This window comes from Vidua macroura, chromosome 12, assembly GCF_024509145.1.
Source record: "Vidua macroura isolate BioBank_ID:100142 chromosome 12, ASM2450914v1, whole genome shotgun sequence".
Taxonomy (NCBI): domain Eukaryota; kingdom Metazoa; phylum Chordata; class Aves; order Passeriformes; family Viduidae; genus Vidua; species Vidua macroura.
In genome coordinates, this window is record NC_071582.1 from 659,211 (window position 1) to 673,943 (window position 14,733).

Below are 14,733 nucleotides of genomic sequence, written 5' to 3' on the forward strand. Positions count from 1 at the left end.
GGATTTGTTCTTATCGCTAAGTAAAAACTAATGGGTCTTTCTATATAAGCATAAGTACACTACCTGTCTCCTGAGCTGAGACGCCTGCATACGTTTCAGGAAAACGAAACTGTCACAAGCGCTAGTCCAACATTCTTACTGATTCCGTTTTGTGAAAGTATCTGGGTTTGGAGTTAATTTCTCCCAATACTATTTTGTAATGAAATGCATATTATTTGTGTCTAAAGTGATAATTACTTTTAAATTACTACTCATAATTAATTTTATGTCTACATATCTTTCATATTTTGGTCTCTCACTGTATATGTAGCCCAAACCCAACAGCAAATAAAGCTGCCCATCACAACATTTATTCCAATTCAGATTCTGCTATGGCCATGCTCTTCTCATGGACCCCATTCATCAAAATATTTTTTAGATCTTTTTTAGAATCTTTTTTAGATTTTAAAGTTTATGTTTATTAAAAAGCAGTACAAGCCTGAAAGAAAAGTATGACCACTTAGGGGAAAAAGTCATTCCCTGTTTTAGTCTGAGCACCATGAGGCAGAAGCTTGCCACAGCTTCCGACTGTGTACTGTGCAAAAATTTCATACCTTGAAAAGCAATATTCATCTAGCACCAGCAGTGAGCACTCAATATACAAAGCAGTGTGCCACACTTCCAATTTAGCTCATTTTCTATCACATTAATTTCTGAGCATCAGCAAAACTACTGAACATCCTGAAGATGTATAAGCAGAGGTCTAGGTGAATGGGGGAGCAGAAACGTGCAATAAAAGTAACTAACAGGAAACAAGGTGTATTGCAGAACTTTAAATTTTCTAACTTTTTCTGCTATGAACTTAAATGTACAAGTCCAAGTGGATCAAGTATGTCCTCGATGCCTTCCCTGAAGTTAGAGCATAACACCAAAATGACAACACAGAGACTGTTTTGCTGTTTCACTTTTACCTATGAGCAAACAGGTGGGCAGTGAGAGAAAGAGATGGTGGGTAACAAAGAAAATACAGCGGGGGGGAAAATCACAAAAAAAGCCCCCTTTCTAACATATTCAGCAAACTGGCATTTGGGGTGGAGAAACTACTCAGTTAAGAATGCAACTATATTGCAATGCAGAAAAACCAAAGCTGGTTATACCTACCAGAGATCGTCGCATCTGGGTCAATATATTCATAAAGCAATCAAAGCTGATCATCCCTTCTGGACTTTGCAGTAACTTGGTTTTCTCCATGGTGTTTACTACAGCTGAAGCACTTAAAGCCATTTCTATCCATTCAAGAAGGTATCTCAAAGCACCTCGTTGGGCAGCCAAACCAAGAAGCAACTCAGAAGCTAATCTACGACCTAGAGTATCTGCCCCAGAGTTTGGAATAGTTACTCCTTTAAGAAAAGTTGTTACTTGTGACAAACAGTCCAAACCCATGGGTGGAATCTTGCTTTCATTTGCTAGAGATAAAGGAGGCAAAGAGCTCACAACTTCTATTGCAGTATGGATAACATCATTGCAGAGACTGAGGCCAGGTCCTGCCACAGGCATCATCCAGCTTTGTCTCAGCAGTGCAAATAACAAGCTCAATCCAGTCCGAACTCCCATTTCTATGAGTGCGTCTGTGCTTGACCTCGGGCGTTCACTGACAGAGTGCACATCTGTGGATCCAGAACTGCTTTCTGGTGAATGCTGCTGCTGTTTCACCTTACCCTTATCATGGTATTTATTAGAAAGTGCATAGAAGACACGCTGCAGCACAAGGAGACGCTTTCGAAGAGCTCCAGCAAACGGAGAGTCTGAGCACACCATCTTTGCCAGTGCCAGCTGGCTGCTAAGAAGGGCATCCAAGTAGTGGTCCTGTTCATCACTAGATAGAGATTCCCGCTCAAAATCTGGTAACTGAGGTCCCTTGAGGCACAGAACCTGCTGGGGCAATGGCACTACTTCTTTATTGCTAACTAACTTAGCATACAAGACAGAAACTCCCTCCCTTGTTGCAATGGATTCACTGTCTTCTGTGATCCATGAGCTGTTTAGGTGTTCAAGCCACTTCAGCTTCACAGGTGGGACCATAGCTGCCATGCTGGTTTACTTCTTTGCCATTAGTCCTGAAGATGAAAAATACTGTCAATAGGTATGCAAAATTATCAACAGATCTTATTACTTAGAGCAGGACAAACCCAAATAATCCTTTCAGAAGGTAAGCAACGAAAGATTAACCACCAAGAATTACCAGTTTTACTGTTTGACCCATATGCATGTGCAACTTACTTAACATGATGTAAGAATTTTAGTGTAAGTCAGTCTGCATTTACTAAATCCAAATGCACAAAAATGCACATAAAACAAATTGAATTCTGCTTAGTGACATGAACAGCATTTAACGCATAAGGCAATTTAAGATTTAGATGTCAAGAACAGCAAAGGTGCAGGGCTCATAAGCGTATCTCAGCACTATGATGATTTATGTCTGCAGGATCATCCATGTAATGGTACGATATTTTTCTCTTTTATCTGAATAAAGGATCACAATTCCAAAAACATATAATGAGTTTGAAAAATTTCTCACATACAAGAACACAGATTGATCATCAATAGTTCAGTCCAGGGTTCTTCTAAGGCTATGTCTGAGCAAATTTTTTAAGAATTAATAAATTAAAAGAACCTTCTAATCCTAAAGAGACACTCAAATTACTAATTTTAATGCTGGTAGCATATAGAACTCCAGTTCTTCAAGAGGATTCTTGAGGTCAACTCTTAAGTTTTGCCAAGGTAGTTTATAGCTTAATATGCAAAGAGGCTTCCTCAAAGTGAGTGTTTTCAAACTGCTCCTTTTAAAAGAATTTTCTTTAAAGTAATGTTTTACCTCCTATTGTACAAAACAAATGTGTTTAACTCCTGTTTTATAATCATTAACCATGGGTTACACAGGTTCAGAACGATTACTTTCTGTTCTTTGACCCTGTAAGTCCTAATGCATTACAATGTCACCAAAAAGTACTATAATTTCTTGAAGGAGAGTGTCCTTTGGTAGTGTAAGCCCTATTTGATCTAATTTCAAACTAAACTCCTGGGGGTGGAGGGAATCTCTGCCATGCAGTGAAAGTCAGTGCTGCTGCCATGTTGTGCTTGTAGGACAACAGGTAACAGGCAATGCAATTTGTTCCTCGTTTTATCTTGACATTTCACACGTAGAAAACATAAATTAAAACCATAAACTACTACAGTTATTCTGCCAATACATCTGCCAAGAAAGCATACTGTGTGCTATTAAGCACCTGCATTTATTTCAGTCAAATTTTCCCTACAACAGATTAATACCTTCAAAAAAGCTTTGCATGAGCCCCAGTGAGCCTTACCCAAGTAACTGCTGTTGCACTACAGCAGCCCCTTACCCAGGTCTCTCCCACAGAAACTGGAGCCACGGCTGTTAAGTACCATTCAGAGCAGGGAGCATTCCTTGCATTTCATGCAAGACACACCTTCTGTCTACGCACACCACAAAACCTCCCAGCAGCTCAGCCTCGAAGTGACACACACAGGTACTATTACACCCAGGACCCTGTTGACTAAGAAAGGGAAACACTGTCTCATTTGTCAGAAAGTATTTGCTAACTACCACTGGATCCTAAGAGAACCTGTAAGGCAAATTAATGAAAATGTTCTAACTCTGGTCTTATGTGAAGTTTGTGCCTTATCAAGAGGTAAAACACGGGGATATAGCTCCATTAAGAAGTTCCCAAACGGACTCATTCATGGGCTTTATGCTTTCACCAGCTACTCTTCTTTCAGAAACTTCAAAATGTGCTCATGTACCTCAAAGGCGCAAATACGGCTGCTTTTCCTGGAAACTGATAGATTTCTTCCCTCCGGCCCTTGTATGCATCTCTAAAAATAGAGACTGAAGCTTGAAGCTGAGCCCTTAGTAGTGCCCTACTCTCCTTCTGCAGCTTTCAGAAGAAATCATTGGTCCACCTTGAAAATAACATTCAGCTTCGTGTGACAGGCAGAAGGCTTTAACCAGACACTGCTGATAATCCTGGAAATGCTCTCTGAATACAAATGTAAATGATCTCTGTCTCTGCACGTAACAACTACAGATCACTGAAGTTAAGCAGAAACCAGGTAACAGTTATATAGGGTATAGGTAGGGTTTATTTCTTCCAGCTCACTGCCACAAATACAAGGTTTATAATTGCTCCAGAGCCTAGACATGGACATCTCCGTTCTTTTTAGGGCAGACGAAAAGCAAATACATTTGCCTTGAAAACTCAAGTGAGTGCTCACTGCTGTTTCACTGTATTTGACCACTGCAGGGTCAGGCGAACATATGGAAGGTCCCAAGTGTGCAGGGTGGGCCAGTCCCACAGGGTGCAGTCCCACACACTTTCTGAGCATGCTGGTCACACGGCCAAGCACAAAGGGAGAAGCCAGAGACATGTGACAAGTGGAGAAAAGTACTTTTCTTTCATCATCATAAACCTATAGAAATCTAAACGTATAGCAACAGCTCTGTAAAACTATTTCAACACTGGAACACTTAAAACACTTCAAACTAAAGTACCCACAACTTTCTGGGATTTATATTAAACAAACAAACAAAACAAAAAGTCCAGCTCATCTGCCCTTATTCCTCCCTTTCTCCTCCTGCTCAAGGGAAAAAAAAAAAAGTGAACCATGAGAATGTGCAACACAACTCATTTGTCATATCTTTTAGAACCACAGTTCCTGTTGAGGAAGTCACCATTTTGGGGCAGTAAATTTTTGCATCTATTTCACTGCTGCCTATTGGTAAATCAACTAAAATAGGACTTGAAACTCATAGCTGAACAAGGATTTCATCAGTGTTACCAAATGTAACACCTATTTCAAAAGCTTATTCCAGGGAACAGTGGGGAAAAAATGCATATATCAAACCCTAAAAGCCAAGTTCTATGTATCCGGGATGAAGAATTTTTCTTTCAGAACAGCAGTAGCAGCAACTTGAGCTGCAGGGGAAGACATGTGAAGGAAGGTAACTAAGCCTGCCTTCAGAACTTGCTCGCCCTGAAAACCACGGGCAGTGCTGCAACGGAACTCAAGGAAAGGCTCAGGTTCATCAAATCCTCTACTGGAGTAAGTGTGCTAGCACTGGGAGAGCTGCTGTCACCCATCGCCGCACTGGACACCAACTGCTGTTTGCTCCTCTTACATCAGATGAAAGGGAATGTGAGGAAAAGAATTTTAAAATGAAACCTGTGAAAACATGTGGAATATAATCAGGGAAGGCTTTTGCCTGAGCTAAGAGGAGAGCAGAACATTTAAATTATGAAAGAAAATATTCTTAAGAGAGCTGTCTTCTAATTTTATAAGAAACATGGAAATTACCTGCAGCAGAGACAAAGGTTCTTTTTCCTTTTATCAGTCTATTGCTTTAAATGCACCCAAAGGTGAACCTGTAACTTCCAAAGCTGAATCCCACAGCAGACTGAATGTGTATCCCCTGATTCTGTCTCTTCAAGCTCAAAAGTCAAAATCAGGTACTTCTTCTGGTCTGTTCATGGTTTTCCCCATCATATAAAAAGCCACACCACAGAGCCAAACTACCACTAAGCTCAGAATCAAGTGTCCACATCTTACAATAACTAGTAAGCATAGACAGGAGGTAACAGGATGCATTTCAAATGCAAAGAAATCAACTTACAAGCAGCCCTAATGATTGTGAAACCATAATAATTCAATGATTGGCATGCATTTCCACACAGCCAAGAACTCAGAAAGCAAGCTGATGACAAATTTCATTACCCTTTTATCCATTTATTCCTCTTCCTCTATTTAGTCAGATGATGATTTTTAAGAAGTTTTGGAATAGATGTGTTTGCTGCACTTAAGGAAAAAATAAACACAAAACCAAGAGCCGGCAAATGTTTGTCAGCAAGACAGAGCAAACACCAATAATAACTGATACACTTAAGAGCTTCCCTCTTGAGTAAAAATAGGGAAAAAGAGGAAAGTTGTCATATTTTAGGGAAAGCATAGAGTCTCCAGTGGCCTAGCCAATAATTTTAAAGAATTTAAAATATGTTGTGTTATTAAAGAGTTTGTTTTTTCTTAAATAGGAATCAATTCCGCCTGAAACCACCAGCTAATTTTTACACACCACTTAAAATATTAATTTTTGTGGTGGAAGCTTGCCTACAATAACTAATAAATTACATGTATTAAAAGTGTGAATGGCCTACTGGAAGTCATTATAAAATGCAACAGACAATTTGGCATATTAAAAGTAAGTTTGTATCAATAATAAAACAGCCAATTCTTTCACTGAGAAAAAGGGCATCTTTTTTTAGGAAAAAGAACTATTCCCCTATCTCAAACAAGAATAAAGTAAGTGACTGGAGATGCAGCTAACTACATTTACAAGTCATTTCCATGAAACAGAAATAAATTATGAGGAGATAAACTATGAATGCTGTTCCTTCTTTCCCTCTGCCACCACAGCAATTTAATCACAGAAACAGAAAGAGGAATTTGATCTTGTCATTAATCCCAGCTTGCTTATTTCATATATACAATACCACATCACTGACTGCATGGATGGCTAACACCTTAAGGTACAACTGACCAGGAGATACAACAAAATAGGTATTCCACTACAAATATTTCAGTATTTTTGTATATATACACATACATGCATATATATTTTTTTTTAATATATATTTTGGTATTTATATTAGATACTAAAAATATCTGTGTTTCATGTATACGTGTCTGAAACACCAGTAATCTTTCTGCAACAATTATTTCCTTTCAAAGGGGAATAATTCTTCCAAAGGATTTCAGTTAACATCAAAGTGAAATTGATGTTGTGAAATTGATGACTAGAAAATTCTTTTTTTTTTTTGTGTTTATATAAAATTACATACATAAGGTAAAATGGGACTGAGAAGTAACAGTAAATTTTCCAGCCACTTACTACCATCTCCTAAATTAGCTATGGAAAGCAATTTTTCTGGAAAGGGAAAAGATTTCTCATAAATCCACTTGGTTGGCTCAGACATGAAGACTGTCAAACCTCTAATAACAAATATTTTTTTCAGATTTTTACTACAGCTTCAGGAAACCAAGATGTTTTTAGGTCTTGTCACTTTGAGGTAAGTGGGACAGCTTTGATCACCTTCAAATGCAAGAATAAGAACTCACGAGGGGGGAAAAAAACATTACTAAAGAAGTTAGTACGGGAAATTCTCAACTTCAACGCAGTGAAAGGAGTGAGGACTTTGGAAACTGCCCCAAGTACTCCTGTATTCCAAGGGAACAGGGGGAAATGAGAATAATTTACAAAGGACTTCGGCACGGGGTAGAAGGTTAAAGTCTGTAAATTATAAAGTTCCGGTTTCTGAGTCCAGCAGGAAAGACAGGTCTTGGACAGAACATACGCAATTCCCCGAAGGAATTTCCATAGTCTTCCCTTTCTGTGTCAGCTCAGAAATTATGGGAGATACTTGAGTGTCACCCAAGAACCACCTCCATGCAGCCAACAAATTTATCCTAATGTAAGTAAACAGGAAGCTCCCTTCTAGGGTTTACATTTTAAAAAATGCTTAGATTTTAAAAAAGCTCCTCAGAAGTTGCTGTGTGTAGATCTGAGAGAAAGATTGCTGGGACAATGTAAAGAAAAGTGGCGACTGGGCAGAAGCTGTACAGTGCAGCTACATCACAATGCAGCTCCTTTTGAGGAGATCAGGAAGATGAGGAACAGCTCAAGGCAATTCCAGAGAGGTAACACTGAATTCCTGCAGGAATGAAAGTGTAAGTATGAAAGTCATGACAAAAACCTGAAAAGTTTATGTTTTGTTTTAAAGAAAGTTGTAGAAAAGATCCTTAAAAAGCAGAATTATTATCTTGCTGATTTAATTAGAGAGTGTAAGAGCACAGTCTCGCCACAAAACATGTTTTGCTTTTTCAGTCCTTAGCACACACACACAACTTAGCAACAGACAGAAACTACTGAAACATGTGGAAGGGAGGAGCTGATTTTAGGGCCCATTTTTCCTTTTTTCCCCAAAACATCATCTCTAACAGACTGGCTCTATCTCATTGCCAAATGCAGGTAATCACTGGTATTCCAGCAAGAATAATAGAAGTCCATTGACAAGGAGGAAGAAGGTGCAAGTGCTGCTCAGGCTGTGAAAAGGAAAATATCAACAGCCAGCTCAGAAATGTAGGTAAATCTTGAAGCACAGTGATTTCCCATTGCTTGTACAAACCTGAATCTTCCTGCTTAATTGTTACTTTACAGCTTTGTACTTTCCCCCCTGTACAAGGTCCAAAGAAGTAAACACTGTAATATAGGGATAAAAAGCAAAATTCATCTCACATAAAGTGTTGTCAAATGAACACAGCAAACAAGGGGAATGTTTTTTAACCTATTGTTTAAGGTAGGCAGAACTACTCACAGTCCATGGAGATTTTCAAACATATAAATTACATAAAATTATATACAGTATCTTCAATTAGTATGAAGAAAATCCATTTTCTTAAATCAGTGCCACTAGCACACACACTGAAGACATAACAAGGACGGAATTTGACAAAGCTACATACTACCACGTCTTTCTTTAACTTAGCCTGACTACAGCAGAAATCAAGTACACACAAAAACAATTATTCTGACAGAAGCCAAGTGCTCAGGCTCTCAGAACTTCTACAAAAGCAGCTGAAAGCTTTGTTTTCTGCAAAGCTCTTGAAAAACTGCAACTATAAAGTTGTAAATATTCTATGTTGTAAAAATCAGAAGTTTTCTCAAAGGAAAAATAAACCTCACAAGCATTCACTCCCTCCCTCTCTGCATTCAGCAATTTCAGCAACATTTGTCAGAGGCTGACTACATTTATTTTATGGGGACCTAATTACAAAAGCTTGTAACACAAGAAGTCTGTCTGTACAGTCAAATCACAGGCAGGAAGCACCAAAAGTAAATATGATGATCTGGTTGTGAAACTGAATTCTGTCCACTGCTTGCCTGCAATGTACCACACACATAAACAGAGCTCTTCACTGTACGTTCACTGACAATGAACTTCCTGGAGTCTGCAACAGTTCCATTTATTATTTTCAACCTGAGGGACTCTTAGAGCACCTCCTGTGCTCAAGGTCCCTTCAGCCTGATGTCACCTGGGTGGTTTCTAAAAAGGAGTAGAAAATTTAGTATTCAAACAGACAGCAGCCAGATCACACTACAGCTCTTTATGCTGCTACAAGTAGTTAAAGCTTTGTTTGCAGCAGTGAGAAATTAACTTCTGTGATGGGTCAGAAAAATCAAGCATTTTGTGGCTCACGCAAAACTCAGGAAAGATTTCACAATCAGAATAATCAGATAATTCTATGAGCTCATTAAGAATATAATTCAATTAATTCACTGCAAATGACACTGACTACTGAAGAACTTATTCTGGGATGTTATTTTAGATAATTTTTGATAAAGCAGAAGTTCTGAGTTCATTGCCAATCACAGCTCTGGAAAAGCTAATTTGCTTAAAATATGACAGAAAACCTAATATAATATGTTTCTATTTACTGCCTCACTGTGATGACAGTATTACAGCTGCATTATACAAGTGGAATCTCTTCAAAGTTGCAACATTTCAGTTTCTTAGCATAAGCACTTAGAACTCTTTAAATTATTTTTTAATTCAAATACATGTAACATTCTCACCAGTAAACCAAAGTCCTTAGTCTGTATCCAAGACTACTAAATTATTATCTCAATATTCTGTCAAATTCCTAACCTGTACGACTCCAAAGTTGAATGAAATTCAAGATATGGCTGCACGTTTATTTTGTAAAACAGAAGGCCTGTTCTCTGGTTTTGCCAAGTTCCACTCCCAACAGTTCCTGGCGTTCCGTAAAATGACAGATTACCTTAAGTTTTTATCATTCCAGTCTTTCATACTTCTTACAAAGAAGCCACAAAGTCCCAGTAAGAATCTTGCTTCACATGCTGCCAGCTGGTGGAGTGCAGCAATTTTTGCAATCCTTATTAGAATTTTACAATCTGAAAGTGCAACTAAACTGAACTGATTTACTTCCCTTTTTTCATAAATAAGGGACTGTATATACAGGCCTTAGCAGCAGGTATCAGAGCTCCAAACAATATTTACAGCCTTTTACTTGAAAGGTCATTTAGAAACCAAGAATATATAAAAGTAACTAAAACCCTGCCTTGTCACATGCCAAAAATATGAAATGTACAGGAACGTAAAACCCACAAGACGTTTCATATGGCTTGTGGCAAGGGGACACTATGACAGTTGAAAGCAACAGGACATAATGTTGCCTAGAAGAGTTATCTGTTCAATATTTCACTAGTGCCAAAAAGCACTGTAGGTCACTATACAAGGCAGGAATCTTCAAATGTTCTTTTTGGCCTGTCCATGTAGTCTGGGCACACTGTTATGAGAGACACAAGGTGAATGGAATCCATCCAAAACAGTCACAGGAAAGAAAAAGAGAAAAAGATAAATTAGAAAATGCTTGCACTGCAGAGAAATTACTACAAATTCACAAAGAATTGAAAGCAAAAAATGTCCTTAGAAGCAGCAAAAAAAAAAAAAAAAAAAAAAAAAAGACAGCAGTGCTAGTAACAGGAGATGGACTGTAAAACAGCGCAGAAAAAAAGAGTTATCTCCTACAAATCTGGAATAGGAAGCAAGGAACAAAAGGAACTAACCCAGAAAAAGCAAGCAAGAACAGCAGCTACAGCAGATTGTCCTTCACTACTGAAACATTACAGTGAAATACACACCAGCATTAATTCATGTGAGTATCTGTCTCCACTGAGCACAAGGGCCAATATCTTTCCTCCTTGTATTAGCCTCCTGCTCAGCATATGAAAACTAAATAAATGACATCATCATTCAGAATAAGATCAATTATGCAAACAACTATCAACTTTTCTTTCCAAATATTGAATTCCACCTAACCTTATATTTGTTAAGTAAGCCATGGTAAGTTTCTACTTGATATTCTTCCAGTTTTAGTCTTCCTACACGATTTATGTTCCTGTGGGATTATTTATTTATTCATTATCAGGTACAGTATTGAAACCAATATAACCCTATGCTTTCAGCTGGTCACAACTGGTTACTCCAAAAATCTTTTTGGAGACAGGTTAAAGGAAGACACAAAGTTATTTTTAAGTTAATATGAAATTAAAGCTATTTGCCCTTTTGCCCTTAGGGTTTAAAAAGAAAGTGATACAAAACCCTAATCACGGCTTCTCAATGTAAACCCCTGGGGGCTGTACAAAATCTACCCAAGCAGAGAAGAAATAAAAATGATCATTATTGTTCAGCAGATAAACTTAGAAAAATCAATTTAATCCATTACTTCTTCAGATGCTTTAAGGTTACTTAAAGGTTAAGCCGAGAATGCAAGGCGCTCCACATACACACAATCATCAAAAGCAGTCAGTGAAGAGGACCTGAGAAACAGAAATTCCCCATGCATCAAAACATCCCAACAATTTGAGCAAAGAAAGGTGCCTGATCTTGCACTGGAAAAGGGATGAAAACTATGGTGAGGTTTTAGCACTACCACTCTCCCCAAAAGGTACACAGTCACGTGTACTTCTATACTGTGTAGTGTAGTTACAGTATTTTCAACCACCGCAACACATAGGAACAGACATTTTCTTGTAAAAACTACAGAAGTTTTAAAGATGTCTTTACTAGAAATCATGACTTGAAACTAAAAACTCAGCAACGGACAGGAGACTGCAATATGTACAGACAGCCAAAACTCAAACACATTCAACTTTCAATTAGCTGTATGTAAGCAGAAAGGTGGACTGCAGCCTTTAGAGATATATACAGATAGATCTATATATATAAAGGGGGCATATAAGAGCAATGAAGAGATACCTGTTATCAGGGCCTGTGGTGACAGGACAACAGGAAATGGTTTTAATATGAATATGGGTAGGTTTACATTGGATATAAAGAAGAAACGTCTCAATCAAGGTGGTGAGACACTGGAGCAGGTTGCCCAGCTAAGTTGTGGATGCCCCTTTGTGTTAACACTTCCTGTTAACATCTGCATTTCTTGACTCAGAGAACTCCTATTATAACTAATTGAAAAAGAAACCTCTGTTGTGTAAATTCATGCATTTGTAAGGAAATGTTTTGAGGATGAAATTTCAGTATTATCTAATCCCGAAAGCAAATGAAAAAATTATTACTAGTAAGGAGATCTCAAACTGCTGGCTCTTCTTTAAGCAGCGAATTAATTCCAGCTTCCAGCAGAAAAGATGATTGCTTGAGCCACCTGAACATTCTCCCAAATAGCTCGGTGCCATCAGGTCAATCACAACACGCCAGGGAATATACCTGGCCAGTTCCAAGGTCACAGTTACATTTGCTGTTGACGGGCAAATCCTGTAGCCACTCGGCTCCAGACTGTCTTTGTTTCCTTTTTTTTCGTATTAAGAATTTACAAGGGTTACTCTGAATGACTCTAATGCACAGCAAGCAGCTGCAGCACACCGGCAGTTATTTCAAACAGCCCTGTGACAGCAGAGCTTCAACTTCTGAGGGCTACTTCAGATGTTTTTAAAGAACTAACACCTACTAGATTTGAATGTTCCACTTGACTCTCGGTCACTAAAAGGGAGACAGACAAAAAGAAACCCTGGCAGCAATTTCAGAGCTTGAGTACTTCTGAGAGCCAATCCCGGCAAACACAACCAGCACAGTACTCACCACTCACTACCACGACTTTGACCGCAGGAAGTCAAAGCAGCCATAGAGAATTGCATCCTACTTTTAACTAAAACACACCAGTACAAGATAAAAAAATCTCTCGAGTTACATGAACAGAAGAAGATTAAGTATCTGTAGAGGATCTAAGACCACTGCTTTGAAAGGCTAATGACTTCCTAACAACCCACGACCAGAAATCAAATGCCTGCTCCACCAAGTCTACCTAAAACACATATCATTTCTGTCTCCATTACTTATTTTTAAAATGGGGATAAGTGCATCTCTACCCCATGAGTATTACAAGAATAAAACACTAAAAACAGAAAGAAAAATTGGAATATTACATGTGTCTTAACGGCCTAAGCAAAAGTACTTAAACATACATAATTTTACTACTGAAACACAAATAATATTGCTAATTTCACATGTAGCTTTCCCCATCTCTAAAATGGTCCTACTCCAGTCATTACTGATAATTTAAAATACGCAGAGCACCCCTGTACTGTTTCCTTTAAAAAATAAAGTTTATGGCTACCTCAGATTGGTAAACTAAAGACAAAACCCAATAAAGATCTTTAGTCAAGTCAAACAAGCTGTTTCCTAATCAACTACTATCCATTTAATTCAGTTCTGAAACAGCAGAACAAGTTTTCACTGTTAAACTATTTTTCAATTCACAGATTAAGTGAATTAAAAAATACTGTGTTATGTTCTTACTATGCCAAGCAATCTCTCAGCAAAAATAAGACTTGACATCCCTATGCTTAATTAACAACTAGATAAACACCTCCTTTACACAGTTTCCAAAAAAAAATTTCAAGACTCCCACTGCCCCTTCAACTTACATACTTCCAGCCCCAAAAACTAGTTTAGTCTTACTGTTCAAAGAACAAAACATACATGACATATTTACATAAGAACACGGGATCAGAGAGGAAGACCTCACTACAGGTTTGCACTCGGAGACAAAAAGCTTTAAGATGTTTCATTTTAAAACACAACCACTGTGATACAGCCACCTAACAAATTCCTCACAGGTGCAAGGACACAGGAGACTAGCAATGCTATTCTGTCCTGTAGCACAACATTGTACAGCTTTTAACCTTTCACGCAAAAAACAGATTCCTCTCAGAATGGGGAAGCAGTAGTAGACTGACCAGGTATACAGTCTACCTTTCCACATTAAATACCTATTATGTTTTTCTCCAAAACTATGCGAGACTTAACCCTGAGATCAAAGTCCTCCACAGTCCCACATCCCAGTGGAGCAGATGTGGTATATATGGGGTCTCTAACAAGGAGCATTAAATTCGGCACATGTAAACTGAGGTTTTATTATGAAATACCAGCATAGCTGCTAAACTACAAATCTGATCAACCTCATAAGACAATATACACGTGTACATATAGAGATACATACAGGACATGTAAAGGTGTATATAGAGCACACGGTTCCAGCTACAGGAAATTACACCACTCCTGGGGAAACAATCAGCTTAGATATGTGGCAACACAAATTAAAATGTTTCAACTGCACTAAACCTCTCCTATATACTGTGAAAGGGAGAGGGCATAACAATAGGATTCTGCCCTTTAAAAAACATGAAAAGCAGCTTGTGTACAGCAGCATCTCAATGAAATTATTCATATGCAATTAAAAAAAAAAAAAAAGACAACAACAAAACACCTGCTAGGACTTCACTTTAAAAGACAAAATAAATAATCTCTAAGTAAAAGTATACATATAATGCTTCAGTATTGCAAGCAGGAGCCAACAAATATGCCATGGGAAGACGGTGCAATTCAGATGACAGGTCTGGAGATACAAGGAACGCCTACCTACAGTCATGCACACAGCTGATGAAGGCAAACATGACAAATTTCAGACTGAATTGTGTGACACCTGCCGGGTCCACCTGACATGCACGTAGCCACAGATGCATTTAATATTTAGAGGAAAATGCGCGGCCACACTACAACCGCATTCACGACGTTCATGGGGAAA

General features: G+C 38.3%; 1 protein-coding gene across 11 annotated transcripts in view; it reads right to left on the minus strand.

Annotated features, from left to right (window-relative positions):
* HERC1 (HECT and RLD domain containing E3 ubiquitin protein ligase family member 1) overlaps positions 1–14,733 on the minus strand; it is a 102,584-nt gene that overhangs the window by 67,712 nt on the left and 20,139 nt on the right. For all 11 annotated transcript variants that reach the window (XM_053987965.1, XM_053987967.1, XM_053987969.1 and 8 more), the window contains exon 2: positions 1,141–2,096. In XM_053987965.1, coding sequence (XP_053843940.1) covers positions 1,141–2,070 — 930 coding nt within the window. In that variant the 5' untranslated portion in view covers positions 2,071–2,096. The remainder of the gene's footprint in view (positions 1–1,140; positions 2,097–14,733) is intronic.